The sequence below is a fragment of the Pithys albifrons genome, chromosome 12 (assembly GCF_047495875.1).
Source record: "Pithys albifrons albifrons isolate INPA30051 chromosome 12, PitAlb_v1, whole genome shotgun sequence".
Taxonomy (NCBI): domain Eukaryota; kingdom Metazoa; phylum Chordata; class Aves; order Passeriformes; family Thamnophilidae; genus Pithys; species Pithys albifrons.
The window spans coordinates 3,850,771-3,874,647 of NC_092469.1; the positions used below are offsets into that span (position 1 = coordinate 3,850,771).

General features: G+C 44.1%; 1 protein-coding gene across 3 annotated transcripts; it reads right to left on the minus strand.

Moving 5' to 3' along the window:
* Positions 1-47: 47 nt before the first annotated feature.
* Positions 48-15,910, minus strand: GPATCH1 (G-patch domain containing 1). 3 transcript variants are annotated; one of them, XM_071567641.1, is made up of 20 exons: positions 15,822-15,910; positions 14,479-14,613; positions 13,461-13,546; positions 12,890-13,050; positions 12,447-12,544; positions 12,268-12,326; positions 11,696-11,941; positions 10,770-10,917; positions 10,117-10,196; positions 8,915-9,119; positions 8,025-8,309; positions 6,135-6,316; positions 5,188-5,315; positions 4,787-4,920; positions 4,301-4,467; positions 3,441-3,648; positions 2,749-2,859; positions 2,148-2,272; positions 1,509-1,654; positions 48-353 (listed from the first exon to the last, which is right to left on the minus strand). In XM_071567641.1, the coding sequence occupies exons 1-20, from the start codon at positions 15,892-15,894 to the stop codon at positions 332-334; spliced, it is 2,799 nt and encodes a 932-aa protein (XP_071423742.1). In that variant the 5' UTR covers positions 15,895-15,910; the 3' UTR covers positions 48-331. The 3 variants fall into 3 exon arrangements, with proteins under 3 accessions (XP_071423742.1, XP_071423741.1, XP_071423743.1); XM_071567640.1 differs by having other exon boundaries at positions 3,441-3,651; XM_071567642.1 differs by lacking the exon at positions 48-353 and having other exon boundaries at positions 1,505-1,654; positions 3,441-3,651.
* Positions 15,911-23,877: the final 7,967 nt, after the last annotated feature.

A 23,877-nucleotide genomic window follows, 5' to 3' on the forward strand; every position in this document is an offset into this window, starting at 1 on the left:
TCAAGGAAAGTAATACAATGTAATGCAAGATCATTACCATACCAAACTTATTTGTGAAATTAAAATTTATTAAAATGAATTAATTCAAACAGAGTCTGCAATATTTCAGATTATGATGCCCAGAAAGGGGTCTTTTCAGTATTTTAGAATCCATACATTTTGAAAACATAAAACATCACAAAATAAACATAAGCACATTTACTTTCAAAGAAATTCAATATGAATACTGTATCTGTAGTGCTTCACATTATACACCACTGATCTACCATCATGGAGGAGATCACAAATTTGAGACCAAGTCACACAGTACTGAAGAAAAGAAGCCACCTCTTCAATACTGAAGCTGCTTTAATCTGAAAGGGAGAAAGAAAAAGGTCACTCTGAACAGCAACATGATGCAACATTAAGAACATTTCATTACTTGTGCAATTTCTTAAACCTTAATTTAAGAGAGAGATCTAAGTGATATGAAATAAAAGTATTTTCTCAGTGATGTGAGACATGGAAATGCAAAGATTTCCAAGAAAACTGCTTGTAAAAAGAAGCCTATTTTGTGCAAAATGCATAAAAATGTATTTTGGCTATTCAGAAATTCAAGAAATAGTTTGGTTTTTAGTAAGAAAACATCAATACATAACTGAGTCTCAGTTCCAAAGGGATGGGAGGCAGAGTCCATTCAAATGCCAGTCTTCCCATTGGTACATGTCCATTCCACTACACCCCTTGACCCCAGCCACTCTGCCATTAGGCCAGATGGATGTGCTATTCAATAAATACCTTGAGACAACTCCTTCAGCTAATAAGAGACACTGAACAGAAGCCAATGCAGTGACTGTGCCACATGGGACATGTTTGAAGCTGGTTATGATCTGAATTAGAGACAGCTGGGTTTGTTCCCACTTTATGGCAAGCATGTGAGCAAGATATTGCAAAGTGTGCTTTTTCAATTTCCACATTTGTGTTAGCACCACCTTCAAGTCTCTGGCTCATAAAAATGTGACAGTGGTCTAAATTTAGAAGACATGTGTATGACTCAAGCATTGTTCTGCTTGCATCACTGCTCCTTGCTGACTGTCTTAGGCATCATCCGTGCCACACAATGGATCTGTCTGAATTGAATCTCAGCACACAATGTTGCTCCCAATGTTTCCAAGAAAAGTAGGTAAAATTATGAAAACATCAATCTTCACCTGCACTTGTTCAATTTTTAATTCCAATACAAAATACCTTTCAAGAATACCAGTAATCTTTAATTATAATGTCCATTAACTAACAGGGTTCTTATTTAGTGCCCTTTACCTTAAGAGGTGTTGTTCCTAAAATTAATTCCCCTCTAGATGAGGATGTCTAATGTCTGTAACCTTTCCTCACCAAAGTGGGCAGTATTTTATACTTGCAAAGAGACTGGTTGATTCACATTTTCTGCCAACAGGTTCACCAGAATGACAACTCATAAACTGATTAGTTACTGCAAAGTTTGCAAGTGTTTAGGTAACTTTTCTGTTTACCTTCTGAGAAGCTCTTTGGGTGACAAGCCTGTGGTATCCATATCACTAATGCTGTCACTGCTGTCTGTACTGTCTGAGCTGCTCTCTTTTTCTGACTTTTTATTCTTGTGTTTTCCTTTGTTTTTCTGCTTCTTATGTTTTTTTTTCTGTAAAAAGAAGAGAAATAATCCCTTATTTCCTTGTGAAAGACTTGGATGTTTCGGAATGTTGACAAAAGAAAAAAGTTGATTTCAGTGTGGACTCCAAACTTAACTGAAACAGAAAACTTACCAATGACTCTTGTCCACTACTCAGACTGAGCTAAAAAATACAAACCAAAATCCCTCGTCTCATCTAAGCACTCAACTCCCTCTAAAATATAAGTTTCATTACTATGATTTGTATATAAACCAAGAATTATAATGCAGTTCCCAGAATCCTCAGCATACAACATTAAACCACCCACAGTACTGTGTCTGCAGTCACAGATAAAGCAGCATCATAGTGGGATGACATCCTGGTTTCAGAACATCCAAAAAATTCTGTTGCTTCAATTCTAGTCCCAGTATATATAAATATTTCCTAGAGCTTGGCATAAATAATAAAACAAAATGACTGGAAAGTCAAAGAATAAACAAACTGTTTATTTAAACTAAATACCTTTTCTTTTTTGCGTTTATGTTCTTTCTTAGTCTTGTGTTTCTCTCTTGTTTTCCTATGCTTTTCTTTCCTCCTGGGCTCAGGAAAGCTTGTTGGCACCACTGCTTGCTGTTGCCAAGTGGCACCTAAAATAAAAAGCAAATGCATACACAGTAAAAAAAAGGATAAAAAAGTAATTTGATTATTTTGTTCTGTATTAGGATAGTGAAATACAAACTAATAGGATAGTGAAAAACAAACAAAACCCCTAATCCTTAAAATGGAAATGAAATGTCTAAAAATCCTACCTGCAACATCCCTGTTGTAATTAAATCACTTTGCCATCTGTTACAAAATGAAATTGCAAGGCTGGTCCTGTATTTTCACAGCAATTTTTTATCATTGGCTTTAAAACTCAAAACAAAACTGGTACCCAGGCAAAGCCAGTCCTGCCAGGGGGTCACAGCATGGAAACAAAGCCCTTGCTGAGGTCTGTTTGACAGAACACACATTTCAGAGCCAGAGTGTCTATTGACAAATGTTTTTTACAAGAGCAGTATCATACATTTTACAGACAAGTTCAGTGTGCAGAATTTGCACTGCAGAAGCTTCCAGAACTTACCAGAATTAAAAGCTGGAGGCAACTTTGGTCCAAACTCCTCTGCTGCCTCCAGTTCCTGCTTTGAAGTAGACAACGAAGAAACGCCAGGGTCAGTCGTAGCAGCAACACTCTCTGGGAAAAAAGACAAAAAGTTCTGTATTTGAAAGGAAAATAAGGAAACACTTTTTTCAGCAAGTGTGGCTTTCTAAAAACCTTTAAGAGAGCAAACTGATCAGCATCCTGTATCTCTGTGAACTGCTTTGGCCAATTAGCTGAAATTCTGAAACATGTCAACATACTGTGGGGGTTTTTATCCCTTTAAATCAAAATTTACTTTTTGCACTACAAAATTATTAATTAGCATCAGTGCATTTGTTTGCTTCCATTTTGTAACATACTACTAATTTTCCATTACTTAGAATGAATAAAAAAGTCCACCAGATGTATAAAGTTAATAAACAGTAGAAGTTAAATGTTAATAGAACAAACTGTGACAGTAAGTGAATCTACACCACACACATGGCCACAGAGATAACACTGCAAAGCCTTATTCAGTGTTGCATTTCTCACTTTTTCTACATGCCCAGCCCCACCCACATCTGCACAGGAGAACAGCATTGCCCCAGCAGTCCTGAAGTATGTGATTCATAAATTAAGCTTTTACAAGGCATTTATTTTATGTTGCATAAAAATGAACATCCATTAGGTACTACCTTGTACATTAGAGGAAGAACTGTCTGGTATGTCAGCTTGCTTGGTGGTTTCTGACTCTGTTACTGAAGTAGTTGGTTGCTCTTCCTCATCACTCTCTTCTTCAGAGGAAGATGATTTTTCATCTGAGGAACTCACAAAGATGGCCTTAAATAAATCCATGGGTGGTCGTCTGTTTTCTTCTTCCTGTTCCTTATCTTCATTTGCTACCTGCTAAATACCATCATAACAAACTGCATTTAAACACTAAAGAAACAAACAATCTCTCTCTGATAAGGAATAACTTCAAATGTGCTGACAGGTGTTTACAAAACATTCAGGTACCACAATAGCTGTCAAATATTCAGTCTTAGGAACTGATTAGTCCAAAAGAGTAAAGATGTGAAATGCTGCTAAACTCAACCAATGTCCTGTAAACAGCAGTGCAGTTTGTGCTACACAGTTAAAAACAGAATTTATCATATCTGGGGATCTAATTCATTAATTCAAACTTCAATTATATAAATTTAGGCAAAAGGGAAACACCACCTTTCTCCTCAGAAAATGCATCCTCCATTCAAAGGAGAAAAAAATATATTCTATGCCTGTGAGCAGAGTGGGGGTGACTGAATTTAATTCCCTGTCTGCTGAGCTACAACTTTTCTTAAGCTGCCACAAGTATAGTCAAACCTCCTGTCCTTGCAAACATTTTATATCTCAGAGTTACAACCTCAAAATCCTGCAAAGTGCCTCTGCTCATCCTGAGTTGGCTCTTGTGCAAACTGGTCTGTATTAAATCAATTCATGTATTATCCAACCTTATTTCTGGATTGTCAAGGGTTACAGCCATTCCCTTGAGGTTCAAACCTCGTTGTGAACTCACCTCAGTGGGAGGAGTTTCACCTGGCCCAGTTCCACGTTCCTCTGTTGCTGGCACTGGTGGCTGCTGAGCATCAGCCTTTGATCTGGCAAGGCTGATGAATTCACTGATGGAATCTTTCTTCTCCTTCTCTTTATCTGACACATCCCACCTGGAAGGTTTCTTTGCTTCTGAAAACATCCAAAACATTCAAATCAGTTGCAGGCCAAATTATTCTGCATTTCACAGCCTATTTGATTTAATTTACTCTGCTTCTTTGTTTGACACTTTTTATATCTTTCTGATGAATATTTGACCTATAAAGGTCTGCCGGGTAAAAGAAATTAGCAATGTATCACTAATTTCAGCTTTTATGTCACTGAGTTTTTTAACTTGCTTAGGGTTTTTTAATTACAAAAGGTTATGTGGTTAAGCTCTCCATGAAAAAGATGCTTTTTCTGTACTATTATCTTGTTTATAGCTAAATTAATAAATTAACAACAAACTTACTGTTGAGACTGTTACTCTCTTGGATTTTTTTGTCTGTTGCTGGAGTTACAGATGTGGTGGGCTCAGGGACAGTTAAGAAATTAAACACAGAATACTTGTCTCTTTTCACTTTCGGTAAACCAACTATGCAGGAACTAGAGGGAAATAAAAATGTTTGTTGGTTATTGTTTTCAACAGAGAAATGGCCTCAAATTATCTACAAGCTGAAACCTCTATAGTAGTCCTTCAAATGCATGTTATTTTGTCAGAGGTCACCATGTTTCATGATGCAAACAAAAATATTTGTAGTTCTGTATTACATTAAAACACAAGAAGAAAACACCAAGCCAGATTTTCCACAAGCAAATGAAAACCTCAGAATTTTCAAAAAGTGTTAAAAATATAAATATTAATTATCTTACTCAGGATATGGATCACGAACATTAAATCTTTTACACAGCAGCTTATCAGGATGCCATTCAAACTTGTCTCTTGTGAGTTTGCCAAACATCTTCATCTTCACAGCAGTTTCCTTATCATCAAGATCATTCTGAAAAAGTCAAACATTTATAGCTGCCAAATAAGTAACAATTTACTGAACTATTACTGTTCTAAGACTTAAAACCAAGACAGAAACATAATATTTAAATGCTGCTGAACAAATCACTACTCTGTACACAGTGAGTGTTTTCAAAAGCTGCTGAACAGAAGGGCAACACAACAGTGACATGTCTGCAAAGGACTATCAGGACCAGAGTGGCAGCAGGATGAGGGCAGTGATCCCTCTCCTGCCACATCCTGAGTGCTGTGTCCAGTTCTGGGCCCCTCAGTTCAGGGAGGATGCCGAGGGGCTGGAGCAAGTTCAGAGAAGAGCAACGAGGCTGGTGAAGGGACTGGAGCACAAGTGCTGTGGGGAGAGGCTGAGGGAGCTGGGGGTGTTCAGCCTGGAGAGGAGGAGGCTCAGGGGAGACCTCACCACCCTCTAAAACTCCCTGAAAGATGTTGTAGCCAGGTGGGGGTTGGTCTCTTCTCTCAGGCAACCAACAGTATGATAAGAGGGCATGGCCTTAAGCTCTGTCAGGGGAGGTTTAGGCTGGATAACAGGAAAAAATTCTTTCCATAGAGGGTGATCAGACATTGGAATGGCCTGCCCAGGGAAGTGGTGGCTTCTCTATCCCTGGAGGTTTTAAGACGAGGCTGGATGTGGCACTGAGTGCCATGGGCTGGTAACCATCGTGGTGTTGGATCAAGGGTTGGACTTGATGATCTCAGAGGTCTTTTCCAACCCAGCTGATTCCATGATTTTATGACTTTTAAGGGAGAAGAAAGTCAGGGTTAGGGCAGAAACTGCAGCTCCAACAGCAGGTACCTCTTGGTCTCGAGGAACTTCGACTTTGTCAACGTCATCTTCGTACTTGGCGCGTGTGAACCTGGAGGAGAGTGTGGAACTGGAGGATCTGTAGAACGCGGCTGCACGCACGAACTCCTCCTGTTCCCTTCCCCGCTCCCATTCGGTCATGTTTGGGTCTAAAAAACGCTCCAGTGTATCCACTGTAAGATAAGAAGAGAATAGTTTAGCAGAGATTACATTGAAACAATAAAATGAGACCATAACCAACATCCTTGCAAGTATTTAATGAGTATTTAGCTTAAGGACAGCATCAGTCTCAAGTGTGTTAATCCATGATAAAAGGAGGTAGGTTTTCAAGACAGCAAGAATGACAGCATTTGCCCAATGCAAAATAGGTATTTTAAATTATTTTACTTGTAAACCTGACTCCTTAATCACTGCCCTCTAAGGAATGTTCAGGACACTTGAGGGATTTTTGTTTAAAACAAAAAGTATAATGCCAAGATTGATCAAATAACTAAAACACAGAATAGAAGAGTTAACCAAATAGTAAGCCTGGCTGTGCTTTGGTAACTTTAAGGGGCTTTCTGGTATAGAAAGTGCCCACTGATAAATACAGAGTTTGGACACAGGTTTTTATAAACTGTATAGACCCTGTTTACAGCAACAGGTTTTTGCAGAAGGAAAAGGCAATAACACCAGCCAAGCAAACACTCCTAGAGTCAAATAGAACTTTAATAATTTCAGTTAAATATTCCTGCATTTTCATCTTTATGACTAAGGAGGCATTTACAGTCATAATTGAGGATACTCAATTTTACACAGGGAAAATTCCAGTTCTGAACAGAGGAATTGTGGCTTCAAAGCTCGAGTCATCTGTCCCAGTGTGGTAACCAGAGGAGGCTACTGACCATGAAATAGGGTGTTTTGATATAATGAAAGGACTATTTAAAAAAAAAGCCAAAACCCAAAAACCAAATCACAACTAAAATAACAAAACCAGGTTTTCTATCTGTCACTATATGCTTTCCTCCATGAAATTTTGCTAGTGCCCATTTTCCTCTTCACCAACAGCCCTTTTGTACTTAAAAATTTGAGAAACAAACCAGCCCCTGTTTTAAAGCAATGCAGATTCACAGGCTGCTGCTGAACTCTCTACATCAATTTCAACCTTTCATGCCTTTCAGAAAAAACACAATACTGGAGAACTCACCACAAGGTTTAAGTTTAATTTAAGGTACACCACAGCATCATTTGATAGCAAAAATCCAAACAAAATGGAAGGAGACTGAAAGAGCTTGAAAAGAGACAATGAAGGGGGTTGGATTTTGTTGGGGTTGACCAAGAGCCCTGCATGTATGTCATGATTTCACAGGCCTAGGTCTTGCTGAGAACATAAATGGCAGTTTGAATCAGAAGGACAAACAATACAAGGCTCTAACAAGTGTGAAATGCTTCATTCCCTTTGAGGTCCTTATCTCCTCCAGGTGTGCTGGGATGGGGGTTCTTTGGATTCTACTGTGACCCAGCCTTGTTTCTGCCTTTATAGGATCTGTCAGTTTTACTCCCCAAAGAGGAACAAACTAAATGAAAGTGTTTATTCTACTGACCAAAGCTGAAGTCTGTCTTGGCAAATGAAACCGGGGAAATCCAGGACATTAAGCAGAACTTGACTTCTGCTACAGCAATGCCTAAAATCAAGACTTGTTGACAATTAATTACTGAGCAGTTTTCCTGAGATCAAAATGACTAAACATCAGTAAAAAATTCTTTTAACATTGGCCCTGAAAAGAAGCAGAGGGAGAAATGCTGTGGAATTCAGGAAGAGAACTCACAGTGAACACAAAATGCATCGGAACAAAAAAGTGGGGGGGAAAACAAAAAAAAATTGATCAAGAAATATTTTACCTTTTTCTCCTTGTTTAAGACTTTTCACAAAATTTTCGTATCTTTTTTGTTTTTCTGGATTTTTTGCAAATGGTTTGAAGTCACTGGAACCAGCATTTGCCAACTGCCCCCCCAGCAGCATTTGCCATTTGTGAGAATCATCTTCTGGGGGGGCTGGCTGGAATCTATTTTGTGACTGCTGAGCCACTACTTTTGCTTTCATTTGTTGTTCAGATGCTTGTTTTACTTCTTTGAGTCTTTCTCTGTCTTTCTCAGACAGATATTCCAAAACAGAAGGAGCTGGACCTAAAGCAGAAAAAACCCCAGAAAATGTAAACAGAAATGAAAAATTACTGGAACTGTTTCTTGCACCTTAGTGGAGGAAAAAGCACTACCACCATGTGTATATATTCAGAGAAAATGATCTCAAGCAGAAATACAAAATAAAATTGCAGAAATGGCAGGTAAAAATTTGGCCACTATTACATCTTTTATGTTATTTACAACGTATTTATATATAAATATGTTGTAGATACAAATGTGAACCACAGGTACAAATTACCTTCTTAACATATTCAAATGTATGTCAGTGAAACCCCATTTTACAGAAAAATTCCCCAGTACAACATTCATAAAGGGCCAAAAGAAAACCCAAGCAAACCCAACAAAACACAATCCCACACATACCTTTTGCCTTTGAAATACTTAAGTAAATGAAAATACACACAGCTATGCCAACAATTCCACTGTTGAGCTGGAGCTGAACAAGGGAATGGCATTCCAGCTATGGTAACTAGAGTTGGTATGTTTATTTTGCACAGTAAGTGTTCAAGGCCAGACCAAGTTTTTACTGTTCTACAAACAAACAGGGGGCCTGAAACACAAGCAAAGGTGTGGCCACATCTCAGTACCTTTCAGAGCAGTCTCTCCCAGCCGCTCCCTCCTCTGAGCTGCATCCAAAGCGTGCCTGCTCGGCTGGGCTGGATCACTCTGGAGCCTCCCTGTGGATTCCTCCAGTGCCTTCTGCACGCGGGAGTTTTCACCCCCAGCTGCCACCACAGGGCGGAAATAATGGACTGGTCTGTAATTCCGTGGCAGGTTTGGTGGTGGGTAAATCTTTGGGGCCAGGGGCAACAAAACAAAAGAATCCACTGAGAGAGAGGCAACTCTGAGTGTGACACTTACAAATGTGTTTCAGGGAAAGTCAGCTCAACCTAAAAACTCCTGTTTACATCTCAGTAGTAGAGGCAGATACTACAAGACACTGATTCTTTTAGACCTAGTCAGTAAAGTGGCACTGGAATACAAGCAACAAACACACTGACAATATGTAAAGGCTATGAAAAAACAGGAAAACATGTACATCAAGCTAAAAAAAATTAACAGGAGTCTTAATTTGCACAGCTTTTCTTTGAGAAAATGCTCTTGGTATTGCCTAGTAACTAGTTTTTTTAAAACATGATTTAATCAATTAATTGCACTCCTGAGTACTTGTGTATTTAAAGCCTTTCCAAGTGCTTTTACCCATATTCTTCATTCAAGCTGTTACTTCAAAGGTTATCCCTGTGCCCCCTGTATGATGCAGTTTTATATACCACACAAATATTCTTCCTTAGACACAGGACCATGTCAATAATTCTGTCTGCCATTCTAATTTGTGCAAACATGTATGGCATAAATGATGCAAACCTGAGAACAGACTAACAAATAAACTTGTCACCAAAACAGCAAAGTGGACAAAGCAGGAGGTCTAATTTTTACAGAAAACTGAATAATTCATTTGAAAGACCTACAAGCAAAGATGCAAATTTTTTAATTTTGAAGTTCAATTAACCATTCCCCCAACTTTATGGCAGATAACAGCAGACAGTGTGGAAGGCATTTGTTCAAAGCCAGTATCACAGGCAAAGTTTAAATTCCTTAAGAAGTCTGGCAAATTTCAGTTTTCTGTTGAAGAGCCTCCAATGCTGTAACTTTGCTCATTCAGCAACCTTTCCTGCTGACCACAACACTTATGGTTAAGAACAGAAAAAACTCAGAGCAGCAGTAAAGGCCATACAGCTCACAGAATAATTTGTTGATGGTATTCTTAACACAAAAAATATCTACTTACCTTGACTGGAGTTGATGATTTTGATGCCAAGGAAAAACCATCCAAGATTTTGCCTATGTATTTAAATTCTCTTTCAGGCCCTACAAAATGACCACAGAGATGGTCAATGTTTAAAACATGTACATTACACAAAAAGGATTTTTTTCCTGAATATTTTGCATTTGTCACTATCTGCTACAGGTCATAATTGCAGATCTTTGTTTTCACTGCCTTTCATTTAAAATTCAGGGTTCTGATTCTGGATTAATGATCACTACAGGATTTCAAGCACTTAAAAAATTGCAGCAAAAATAAAGTGGCAGCAAAATAAAATTTACAGAAATTATTTGAAATGCAAAAGTATATGCAAAAAAGTATTGGGTGATATTTGGTAAACATGATTCACAATCACTTGTTTCCCCACATGGAACTGAATGTTTTACCTCAGAAAGGAGCAGATATTTTGAAAATATAGTCTGGGGGGTTAATCTACATTGGGTTTAGTGGAGGACTTTGGAAATTATTTCTGTATTTGGGCACTAGAATATAGAAAGAAGATTAGTTGAAGTTTCAGATATCAAGGCTGAAAACTGAAATACTTGGCAAATAGAGCCTCCATTATGTTATTTTTCTCCAAATGACACAAACTGTTTAGACAGAACCACAGTTCTTACTTTTTTTGGATTTATACTGCTTTGGTGCTGTCCAGCCATACAAGCCATCTCCAGGCTCCTCATCCTTTAGAACTGTATCATATTTTGACAGTGTGTCAGTTGCATAAATATCATCATCTTCTTCCTCTAAAGCTCCTACGCCAAAAGCCTAAAATAGATTTTCAATAAAAATGAAAACTCAGAAGTGTAACAATACTTTGAAGTCACATATCAGAACACACCCATATGTGTGTCTATCCATCTATACAAGATGTTGAGTATACATATACACACATTGGGGAAAATGTACATGTTCACCACAAGAAGTGAGGTGGAAAAACCCTCTCCCTTCACTGAACACAAAAGCAAACACGGTCCATGCCCCTGGCAAGGAGGGGCAGAGAGTTTGACCTGTACAGGATGCAGACAGCAAACTAATTCCACAAAGTAACATTTGCAATCTAAGACCAGGTTAAATATTCAAAAGGAAAAGAAATGTCAGTTGGCATGGAAATGAAGCAAGTAGAATTCCCAGAAATATGAACTGCCAGAGTTCTAGATAAGAACTACAAATACCACAGAGCAACACAAACCCTCTCCAGCTGACAGAAACAGCATCACTGAAAGTCACACAGACAAAAAAATGTAAACTGAAAACACACTGAAGTAAAAACTTTCTCTAATCAAAGTAACACAAGACTTTTCTCCATCCAGCTACTCAGAATTGGGTATTTTTATAGTTGTCTTTAATAATACTGACCAGTGAAGCCATTTGACAGTTCTGAGGATTTTTCCACATCTTCAAAACAAGTTTTAAAAAAATCAACCCATACTTAAGATTTCTTGAAATAACCCTACAATGGCTAGGAGCTTTTCACTTAAGAAAAAACCAAAATTTCTTTATCTTTTATTGCACTAACAATAAAATGCATTAAAAATGTCCTTACCTGACCTGTAATACCCAGTTTTCTTCCTTTACTGTGTCTCAGATCACCAAGTAAATTGCTTGTTTCTTCAGAACCACCTGTGAAAAGATTGAGGTGTTCTCTCCCAGACACACCAAACAAAGCCTGTGAGGGGTCCAAGCCCTTATAGCCAAGTCCATGGACATTCTCTTTTGGAGTCAAATCCACAGGCATTACATCTTTTGGTGCAAACGTCACGTTCTCTGGCTGGTATTCATCCTCTTCATCCTTGTACAAAAGCAGAGTTTGTAAGAGCAAATATGATTAAAAGTTTTGTATGTTGAGCTTTTACAACACTCAGATAACAAGAGCCTGGGTCAGTTTGCATTTCCTAAGTTGGGTGTGAACTACACCTGCTTAGGCAGCCAAAGAAGAAATTCAGTTACACTACAACCTTTCCTCACATTAAATATGGTAAGTATGAATGCTTTTAAGAAGACTTGAAACTACATTTTAAAATACTGTTCAAAGACATTAAAGAAGTTTCGAGGGTTTTTCAACAGGCTGACACACATTCTTACACAAGCCATCAAACAACTTTTGCCTGTTAATACCTCAGAGCCCTCAGACAGTCCAGGAGGTAACGCACAGCCGTATATTTTCACTGTAGGATCTGTAAGAGACATCAGAGCACCACAATAAATTAATAAAAGGAGATTTTTAAATTAACTTTCTAATCAGCCTATGAATGTTAACTTTCTGCTAAGGAGCCCAGGAACTTCTCTGAACTCACCTGGTTTCTGCCTGCGTGGCTTTCTTTTGACTCGTGGGCCAATTCCTTGTCCTTCTTTCCAGCCCATTTTTCGTAACAGTTCAACCCCAACTGTTATTCTAAGAAAACAAAAGGAAACAAAAACCAAAATTACTTCAAACAACACTTTTACTATTTATTGATAAATCATATACAACATTTGACCTTCTGTTTCTATACCCAGCTAAAATAAAATCTGAATGTACCAACATTTGCCTACACTCTCCATGCCAGTTGTAAATGTCTAATGGTAAAGGTCTGCACATTCCAAACAGAAATCATTCTGAGGCCACTTGGCAAGGGGTAACACTGCAGATCTTCCAGTTTCCTTCACAGATTCTGTGGCCAAAAGTTACTTTTCTAACCTATACAACACTTCTAAGTAAAAGGAATTTTTTGGTTAATTTTTAAGTAAATTTACTTACTTAGAGGGTCCTATTAAATCATCAAAGGCAGTGGTTCCTGGGATGGCAGCAACTACTCCTGCAATCTGTCTGGCCTTCTCTTTTATTCTGTCTTTAGCTTTGGAGGCAAAATCATCTGTTGTTGTAATATCTTTTGGTGCTATCCCAAATTCACTAAGGTCCTGGAACACAAACAAAGTGAAAAAAACTTAGATTAAACACCCCTCAAATTCTTACTTACTGTCATACTAAGGAAAGAAGAGGAGAATGACCTTCAACCAGGCTGACCATCTCAAGCCATTTATAAAGTTGTTTTCTCAATCACTTGAATGGACATATTTGAAACACCTTCAGAAGTGTTTGCCTTTTCTGATACAGTGAAAGTTCTGGGTTTATTTTTTAATACTGACATTACAGGAGCTTCTTAAGTGAACCTATGAAACAGTCTGTATGACCCAGCAGTGTAACACTACATACAGGAAGGAATTTTACTTCAATTTTTGCCATTTAAGCTCCTCAGAAAATTTTACTGCCTGATAAAAGCTGTTGTGCAAACCATCCACAAAAGTTTTCTATTCCTTTCTCAATGTACCTCTTCATCCATGAAATCCTCTGGTCCAAGAGTGGTTCTGTCTGCTCTCTTCTGCCGTGAGGACACAAAAGCTGAAGGTGTCCATCCTTTAAAGAAGGTAAATGTTTAAATAAGGTACTTAAGGCAACACAATATTTGAAAAAAATTCAAACATGGCTCAACATGAGCCACCAGTGTGCCCAGGTGGCCAAGAAGGCCAATGGGATCCTGGCCTGGATCCAAACTAGCGTGGCCAGCAGGCCCAGGGCAGTGACCCTTCCCCTGGACTCTGCCTTGGGGAGGCCACACCTTGAGTGTTGTGTTCAGTTCTGGGCCCCTCAGCTGAGGAAAGAGATTGAGGGGCTGGAGCGGGGCCAGAGAAGAGCAACGAGGCTGGAGAAGGGACTGGAGCACAAGTGCTGTGGGGAGAGGCTGAGGGAGCTGGGGGTGTTTAGCCTGGAGAAGAGGAGGCTCAGAGGTGACCTCAGCACTGTCTGGAACTCCCTGAAGGGAAGTTATAGCCAGGTGGGGGTTGGTCTCTTCTCCCAGGCACTCAGCAATAGGACAAGGGGGCACGATGGGCTCAAGCTCTGCCAGGGGAAATTGAAGCTGGAGAGCAGAAAAAAATTCTTTGCAGAGAGAGTGCTCAGGCATTGGAATGGGCTGCCCAGAGAGGGGGTGGATTCCCCATCCCTGGAGGTTTTTCAGCTGAGCTTGGCCGTGGCACTGAGTGCCATGATCTGGTAAAGGGACTGGAGCTGGCCCAAGGGTTGGACTTGATGATCTCGGAGGTCTTTCCCAACCCAATCCATTCTATGACTCTATGCCAACCTTACATCTTAAGGATACATCAAGGGAACATTTGTAAAACTGAAGTCCAAAAACTCAAGGGAAAATAACTTCAGCAACACTACTCCAACTATTTATAGTGTAAGGAACAGCAGAGGAAAAAATGCTTAATGACAGTTAATTTGTTTTCTCTGACATCAAACTGTGGTACTCCATTTAATGCTTCCCAGAAGACAGAAAAATACCCAACCTTCCTTGGTGCCAACGGTGTTAAAGTAACCAGCAGAAAAGCCACCCGTGAATGCTCCATGGAAACGCTGGTATCGTCCCTTTGCATCCTTAACAGTCTGTTCTTGAAGAGGAACTGGCTTTTTAATTCGTTCACCTACAGTCAAGTAAATAAATCAGAAAATAAGACACAACGTGGCGTGAAGAAGGGACTCCCCAATTCCTCCAGGAGCAGTTTCTTCCTTACAAGTGAGAACCAGATCAAATAGTGGCCACCCTGAAGTGGAAAGCATCACTTTACCTATTTGCACACTTATGCACACTGCTAAAGGAAAAGCACTGTGCTCACATCGAATCTTTCAGCCTACTGAGTTCTGGAACACCATTCTTGTCCTGGGAAAGGGCACTTTTAGTTTTGAAGCATGCAAGACCCCTGACAGGACTGCACCACCTCAGTAACTATGTGAGAAATTACACATCAGAAGTGGCCAAAACTGAAATAAAACACAGACTTTGACATGAACATTTACACGTATTAAACAGCATTTCCTGAATGAAGTGGCACAGGCTTGGGAGCCACAGGTGCAGGTTAGTCCTTGGACGATGGCCAGTCCATCTTATGGATATAAGGATAGGGGACCACACTGGCAAAGCTGCGTACACTGAACGGCGTACATTAGAACTCTGTTTCTTTTTGAGGCTTGGGGAAGGTTCAGCCGGACAGGTTGTTCCCAGCTCAGGGTAGGGCAGGGCCGGCCGGTGCCGTTCCGCACAATCCGCGGGGCCCATCCCGCACAGCCCATCCCGCACAGCCCACGGGGCCCATCCCGCACAGTCCATCCCGCACAGCCCACGGGGCCCATCCCGCACAGCCCATGGGGCCCAACCCGCACAGCCCATGGGGCCCAACCCGCACAGCCCACCCGCACAGCCCATCCCGCACAGCCCATCCCGCACAATCCGCGGGGCCCATCCCGCACAGCCCACGGGGCCCATCCCGCACAGCCCACGGGGCCCAACCCGCACAGCCCATCCCGCACAACCCACGAAGCCCATCCCGCACAGTCCATCCCGCATAGCCCACGGCGTCCAGCCCACACAGCCCACAGGGCCCATCCCGGCCCCGCTACGCTCCCTGGGGCTCCCCAGGGCCAGGCCAGGCCCCTCCGCGGGCCAGTCCGCCCGCTGGACAAGGGGCAGGTCCGTGCCGGTCCCACACGCCACAGCCCCCACAGCCGAGGCCGCAGGAGCTCCGGCTGCGGATCGGGCCGGCCCCTCCGGGACCCCGCGGGCCGCCCCCAGCGCTGGGTCCCGCGCCTGACGGGGGTGCGGGGGAGCCGCAGCGCAGCCCCCGCGGTCGCTCACCCTCGAGCAGCGGCTGCAGGGCAGTGCCATAGCCCGCCAGGTCCTCCTCGTCGCTGTCGCCGCTCTCCGCCATCTTGGCCGACGGAGGCCGCGCGGGGCCCGTGGGAGCGAGGGGGCGGAGCCTCCGGGACAGGCCCCGCCCACGGCCGGGACAGCCGGGACCGCCATCCCTGGGATGGACATTCCGGGATAGACAGACATCCCGGGACAGACAGACATCCCCGGGACAGACAAACATCCCGGGACAGACAGACATCCCGGGACAGACAGACATCCCGGGACAGACAGACATCCCGGGACAGACAGGTATTCCCGGGACAGACAGGTATTCCCGGGACAGACAGACATCCCGGGACAGACAGGTATTCCCGGGACAGACAGACATCCCCGGGACAGACAAACATCCCGGGACAGACAGGTATTCCCGGGAGAGACAGACATCCCCGAGACAGACAGACATCCCGGGACAGACAGACATCCCGGGACAGACAGGTATTCCCGGGACAGACAGACATCCCCGGGACAGACAGACATCCCGGGACAGACAGGTATTCCCGGGATAGACAGACATCCCCGGAACAACCATCCTCGGGACAGACAGACATCCCCGGGACAGACACCCCTGAGAGAGCCATCTCTGGGACTGCCCATCCCCGTGACAACCATCCCCGGCACTGCCATCCCCGGGACAGACAGACATCCCCGGGGACTCCCATTCCCGGGACCGCCATCCCCGGGTTTGTTCATCCCCGGGACAGCCATCCCGGGACAGCCATCCCCGGTACTGCCCTTCCCCGGTACAACCATCCCCGGGACAGACATCGCCGGGACAGATGTACCCGGGACAGACATCCCCGGTACTGTCATTCCTGGGACAGCCATCTCTGGGACTGCCCATCCCTGGGACAGACATTCTGGGACAGCCATCCCTGGGACAGACATCCCGGCACTGCCATCCCGGGACAGCCATCCCCGGGACAGCCCATCCCCGGGACTGCCCATCCCCGGGACAGCCCATCCCCGGGACTGCCCATCCCCGGGACAGCCCATCCCCGGGACTACCCATCCCCGTGACCGCCCATCCCCGGGACTGCCCATCCCTGGGACTGCCCATCCCCGGACTGCCCATCCCTGGGACAGCCCATCCCCGGGACTGCCCATCCCCGGGACTGCCCATCCCCGGACTGCCCATCCCTGGGACAGCCATCCTTAGCACTGCCCATCCCTGGGACAGCCCATCCCCGGGACTGCCCATCCCCGGGACTGCCCATGCCCGGACTGCCCATCCCTGGGACAGCCATCCTTAGCACTGCCCATCCCTGGGACAGCCCATCCCCGGGACTGCCCATCCCCGGGACAGCCCATCCCTGGGACAGCCATCCTTAGCACTGCCCATCCCCGGGACTGCCCATCCCCGGGACTGCCCATCCCCGGACTGCCCATCCCTGGGACAGCCATCCTTAGCACTGCCCATCCCTGGGACAGCCCATCCCCGGGACTGCCCATCCCCGGGACAGCCCATCCCTGGGACAGCCATCCTTAGCACTGCCCATCCCCGGGACTGCCCGTCCCCGGGACAGCCCATCCCTGGGACAGCCATCCTTAGCACTGCCCATCCCCGGGACTGCCCATCCCCGGGACTGCCCATCCCCGGACTGCCCATCCCTGGGACAGCCATCCTTAGCACTGCCCATCCCTGGGACAGCCCATCCCCGGGACTGCCCATCCCCGGGACAGCCCATCCCTGGGACAGCCATCCTTAGCACTGCCCATCCCCGGGACTGCCCATCCCCGGGACTGCCCATCCCCGGACTGCCCATCCCTGGGACAGCCATCCTTAGCACTGCCCATCCCTGGGACAGCCCATCCCCGGGACTGCCCATCCCCGGGACAGCCCATCCCTGGGACAGCCATCCTTAGCACTGCCCATCCCCGGGACTGCCCATCCCCGGGACTGCCCATCCCCGGACTGCCCATCCCTGGGACAGCCATCCTTAGCACTGCCCATCCCTGGGACAGCCCATCCCCGGGACTGCCCATCCCCGGGACAGCCCATCCCTGGGACAGCCATCCTTAGCACTGCCCATCCCCGGGACTGCCCGTCCCCGGGACTGCCCATCCCCGGGACTGCCCATCCCCGGGACAGCCCATCCCCGGGACAGCCCATCCCCGGGACTGCCCGTCCCCGGGCGCCCTCAGTGCCCCCTCAGTGCCCCACGGCACGGCGGGCACGGGAGGCTTTAAAATCACCGGCGCCACAAAATGTCCAACTGGGTGTCACCAGCCCTGCGGTGACTCCCCCAGTCGTCGACTGCCCCTCGTGACCCGGCGATAGGAAAAGGGCAGCAGCGACTCTGGGAAAAAAGATTTTATCTGAATCAAGGAGCAAAGCGAACCCCACTCTGAACCAAAATCAGCGGATTTCACTGAATTATGATCTTCGGCAGATACGGGGCAAAATTTGCCTAAGCACGTTGTTTCACGAGCTATTCGAGAAGAATGTGCACAGAAATCAGGGCAGAAGTCTCAGCGTTCAAAATCTCTCCCCGAACGCTTTCAGGTGTCTCTGCAGCATCTTGGGGAAAACTTTTACTTGGGAGTAACTTTTACTGAGTATATTCTGTACAAATACCAGTATTCGCCGGTAGGACACAAGTGTTCAAAACCTGGATTTGAATTTCCAGTATTAACCATGAAGAACTCGTATATCGATTTTTATTAATTTGATTTCTCAAGCTTACATTTGACCTTAATATTCAGACTAATTAAACGCATGATCAATTAAAAAAAGACCAAACAATCGAACCCCCAAACCATTGCAATGCCCCCCCCCCAAAAAAAAAAAAAAAACCACAACCTCTTCAATTTGTGCCGAGGAAACTATCAATCCACAACTTGTGTAGGCAAATATCACCAGTTTCTTTTAAATCCTTGAAAATAAATCAAAACACAGTCTTGAGATACTCCTGCCCTTAACAGATAAGACTTCTGCAAGTTTGGCTGAGTATTTCCTAGCTCAGTATTTCTGTTTATTTGTATAATGGGGCTGGTTTCTTTCAGAGTGAAACTACCAGAGTTTCATGTGGTTTCAGGTTTCCACAGGAAATATTTACACGGTTCCATGTAAATAGGGAGTCCTCTGTTTCATTTGGGTCTCTAATTCACTTAGAAACAATATAGCAGATTCCACAGACACATCTTTACACGCATTATCTTTTCTCGTCGTTACTAATTAGTAAGCACTTAGCTAGAACACACAGTGGCAAAATGAGCTGTTAACACAGTTGCTGTTTCTCTTCGTTTAGGAAATAACTGTTTCAGAATACCCAATTCTATGTGACTTTGACTTAACACACAGGTTTAAACCTTTTTTGCACAATGTTGACAGGAAATATGTTGAGTGTCTTGTCTGATAGGTTGGAACAATTGACGTAATCAAATATTGAAGCTCTTTTTCCCCCTTTAAGGCTTTTATCAGGTTAGAATTACTTTGGCATTTCCTTCTCCGTGGTAAACTCTCTTGTTTACAATTAAACGAAGTGACAACTGCTATTTGTAGCTGTTGAATAGGACAATAACCCCATTATTTTTATTTTTAATTCTAATGAAACTAAAATATTAGTAGGGCTGATTGGCTTATATTTAAAATACTCTTTTAATAGGAATTTGCTGAAAAAAACCAAACCACAGCATTTTTTAATTCAAGTTCACCTATTTGCCAGTTCGTGTAAGGCTGACATCGAGCCCTTAAGCCTCAGGTGGACTTCAGATTTTAGTTTTCCAATACATTTTCAGCATTTGGTTCCGTATTGGTTCATGGAGAAAGTCAGCCATAGAAGTGTCTTCCCATGCCTTTTGTTATATTCTTTAAAACCATTTCTTCAAATACGTAATCTCTTGTTGATTAAAGAGATGCAAGTCACTGGAACTTCAAACTAAAATTGGTATAATCGATATATAAAAGAAGGAAACAAAAATTTGATTAATTTACAGAGTTTTTAAATGACATTAAAGAAAAAATCGAAAGGAAGTATAAAAATACCACATTTTCGGTTTTCCAAAAAGAACAAGAAGAGGCAAAGAGCTTGACTTTACCTCTACCTTCTCTTGCACTCAAGTGGGAATGTTCTCCTGAATATTTGTCCTGGGCTGCTGTATCAGTTGACAAAACAGTCACCTGAAGTACAGACCCTGAGGCCTTGCTGTAGCTTCTACAAAGTGCTAATTTCAGTTTTTTTAAAGCAGTGAACACAAAAGCCAATAAAATACACTAAAATACACCAAAAGATAAACCAAAAGTACATAGAAAATACACCAAAATACAATAAAACACACACACACACAAATAAAAGAGGTAACACACATTGTCCTTAAGTACACAGATTTTTATCTGTGGATCTCAGCTAAAGGCCAGGCATTAGCTAGTGATGATTTTGCCGGTCTTTGGTCTCACATTCTTAATTCCCACTGAAACTGCATTGTCTTTTTTTCCAATGTGATTTCACAGTGAAATAGGCAAAGCATACCAGCTATTCGACAGCCAATGGGATTTTTTCATGAAGATAAAGCTGCAGTTAATATGTGCCTCGCATCGCTAAGGTGAAGAAGCAGCAGTGAAGTGCTGCACCTGTAGCAAATCCTACTGTGTCATCCAAAGCCCTCGATACTGAGTTTTTATACCATTCTTACACCACTTTGCTATTGCTCAGTAGATTGCCCGGTAAGGAAATCTACTCTGTGCCCTCTTTTTGCCATTTGCAATATTTTTTCTCTCCCTACAAATGAGATTAGTGTGGAGGAAAAAATCGACCTGTGATCCCTTTTCCTCTCTCCTCACCTGATATTTCCCTACAGCAGGCAGACATTTGCTCATTGAGAACTGGAATCTTCAGAAATGAAGGATGACACTAACTCAGCTAAGTGACTGCAGTGGAATTCATTGACATAAAGCTACAGGCAGTCAGGGTTGCTGACAAAACCTGTCTGTCTTTCCAATCAGAAAATAAGTTTAATGTTCAAAGCCACCAGCAACAGGAGCAGAAATGTATAACCATGTGTCAGAAGAACAAAAACCTACCTTGAGAAAGAGCAGGAGTTGATGTACACTTCTCCTTTCACACAGTTCCATTCTCAGGTGCTTTTGCCGGTAAACCCCTGGCGCTCTCTGTGACAAAAGCTGGTTTGGAGGCACCTGCTACCACCCTACAGCCACCGGGTCTGTAAAAACACAGAAAAGAATCATTCTCTTTGCAGAGAGCAGACAGACTCCTATCTTGAGTATGTAACAGAGCATCAACAGGTATCCCAATAGGAAATTAATTTCCCAAACTGAGACTATTTCCTAGTGGCCGAAGAGAAGGCTGTTGATAGGATTTCACATAGTCACATATGTTTTTTCAAGATAGAGAAGAACAAGTGGAGCGATACAAACTTATTCGAAACATGCAACTATTTATCATATATACTATAGCGTGTCTGCAGAAAGGCTGTCCAGATTCTGGTCCCCGTTCTAGTCCCGCTTACTTTACAGTTGTGGGACAAAATCTGGGACAACTCAAACCCTGCCTTTTTGTGCCTGTTCCCAGCGTGGTCATTGTCCGGATCACCTGGCTGGTTTATCTGGGAAACTGCACAAAGCCAGACGGCACCCAGTACTACAAACCTAGGAGAGAGATCTGGTGCAGAGATAAGATTCACTGCTTTCAAATTCAACACTTCAGGCACAACGTACCGATACTCTTTGGATGCAAATTCTCATGCATTTGAGGCTTTTTTTAGAGATAGTGCTGTGTCTAGCGAAGCAGATAACTGAATTCACTCTTCTAACATTAAATATCAACCAAATATCTGTATATATATACACCATTTTCTGATAGTATTAGCCTGCATTTCTAGGCTGTATTCCTCGATCTTTACAATGCTGAAACTAAACCTTTGACTCATGTAATCATGAAAAACAGAAAATTGGTGGTATAAATTCAACTCGATTTAGGAATTCTAACAGAAAAAAAAGCTACTGGAGACAAAATGGTGAGACGAGCAGAGACATGGGATTTTTGAGGGCAAATCAGGTTTTGGAATGTTCTAAGCTGCAATTTACATTCCAGGGTCAGAGAGCACTCCTACCCGGTCATTACACAGCTCAGCCCTGCTGAGACCATACAGCTAATGTGAGCCTTTTGCAAAAATGCATGTTCGCCCTATGCAGGCAAAACTTACAGTGACTTACTTAAGGAATACGGTGTCAGTCCTAGAGCAGTCATGGTTCTTTATCCTTGAGAGGGGAAGGCACAGTCTGATGGGGCAGTTGTGGCAGTGCTGGGCACTGCGGATGGGGGAGGGAGCCTGCAAGGGTTATCCGGGACTCTCATGAACTTGCTGTAGAAACTTGCTCTGTGAAAATTTGTGTTTTAAGCATAACAGTTGTTAATTGAGCCTTTGACTTGACAACGGGCTCCTAGGGCTTTACTTGGCGTAATAGCTGTAGCCTTTCGATGACGTGGTTTTTAATAAAACAAATAACAGCAGTGCAAGCTCACAAAGTGGTCGCCTTAATACTGTTTTAATTGCAAGATTGTATCAGCACAGCCTACAATGGCAAATTACTCATTTATCTTAAACTAATTCCTAAGTATTGCATTGGAGTTTTATACTGGTTTGCAAGATTTAAACTTTAAAATCCTTTTGGCAGGTAAGTACATTTGCTAATAGCATAAAAATAGTAGAAAACATTTTTACACCCTCAAATCAGAAATTGGAGCAAGTTAAACTACTTTCTGACTTTTACTTATTTTTATCGAATATGTATTTTCATACATTCATCCGAGTATCTTTAGAATTATTGGAACAAAAGCACTGACTTGAGAGTGAGGAAAATGGCAAGGAACAAAATTCAGCTGATTTCAAGACAGCAAATCTCTGGATCCCAATTCCTGAGTTGCTGACTCTACTCTCCTTCCTTAAAGACACGCAGTGGACACATTTTCATCGGCCTGCTCTGCACATACCTCTGGACATACCGACCTTTTCAAAGGTTTCTAGAGATATAATTCCAATGATATTTTTTCGTTTGATAAAGAAATGTTGTCTCTGCGGATTTTTTGGCTGACACAACTACACTATAATTCTAAGAAAGATAAAAAAAGATAAAAAAGGCGGGGGGTGGGATGGGGAAGAAGCCAAGTTTAGTAATACCGATGTAAGTCTTGCATCTTTGAACGCTAAATGCCCATGTAGCTCTGCAGGTTAGACATGGCTAGGGCTAGGAACCAATATTGGCAAATTCCTCACATGTGTCCGATAACATTTGCGAAACCGGTTACACAAGGGAGCGTTTCAGGCAGGTCTCTCTCCAGCGCGAACCGCTGATTTTTGCAATGCTGAGGTCGATCCCACTCCGGAGAGGGGCCAGCCCTGCCCTTCCCCGAGTCACCGCTGTGCTTGCCAGCGGCCCGGCCCGGAGCAGCCGCAGCTCCCCGGGCGCCAGGATGGCCCATGGTCGGGGGCCGGGGCACGGACAGCCCTGCGAGCCGCCCCGGCGGGTCCGCACGGCCCCAGAGCCCGGCCCCGAGCGCGATGTGGCTCCGCGGTGAGACCAGGGGCACTGTCAGCCCTGGGAGCGCGATGTGACACAGCAGTGAGAGTCGGGGCACTCCCGGCCCTGGGAGGGAGATGTGACACCGCAGTGAGACCCGGGGCACTCCCGGCCCTGGGAGGAAGATGTGACACTACGGTGACGGGGGACACCCCCGCCTCTGGGAGCGCCCGCGCTGCGGGGCAGCCCCCGCGGGCCCCCCCGTGCCCGAGGCAGCCCCCGGGGATGCTACGGGGGGGATGGCGGCACTGTGCGGGCAGGAGCCGGCTGCATCACCGCCGAGCTCCACACTCCGCCAGTCGCGGCCACAGCCCATCCCTGCACGGGCAGCACCGCCGCCACCCCGCCGGGGCTCCCGGGAATCGCCGCAAGTCCCTCGGGGGCGGTGGCGGGGCCGCCCCGCACTGCGGGGAGGGCGGGCTGGGGAGGGCGGGGCGGCTCCTCCCGTCGCGGTGGGGCCGG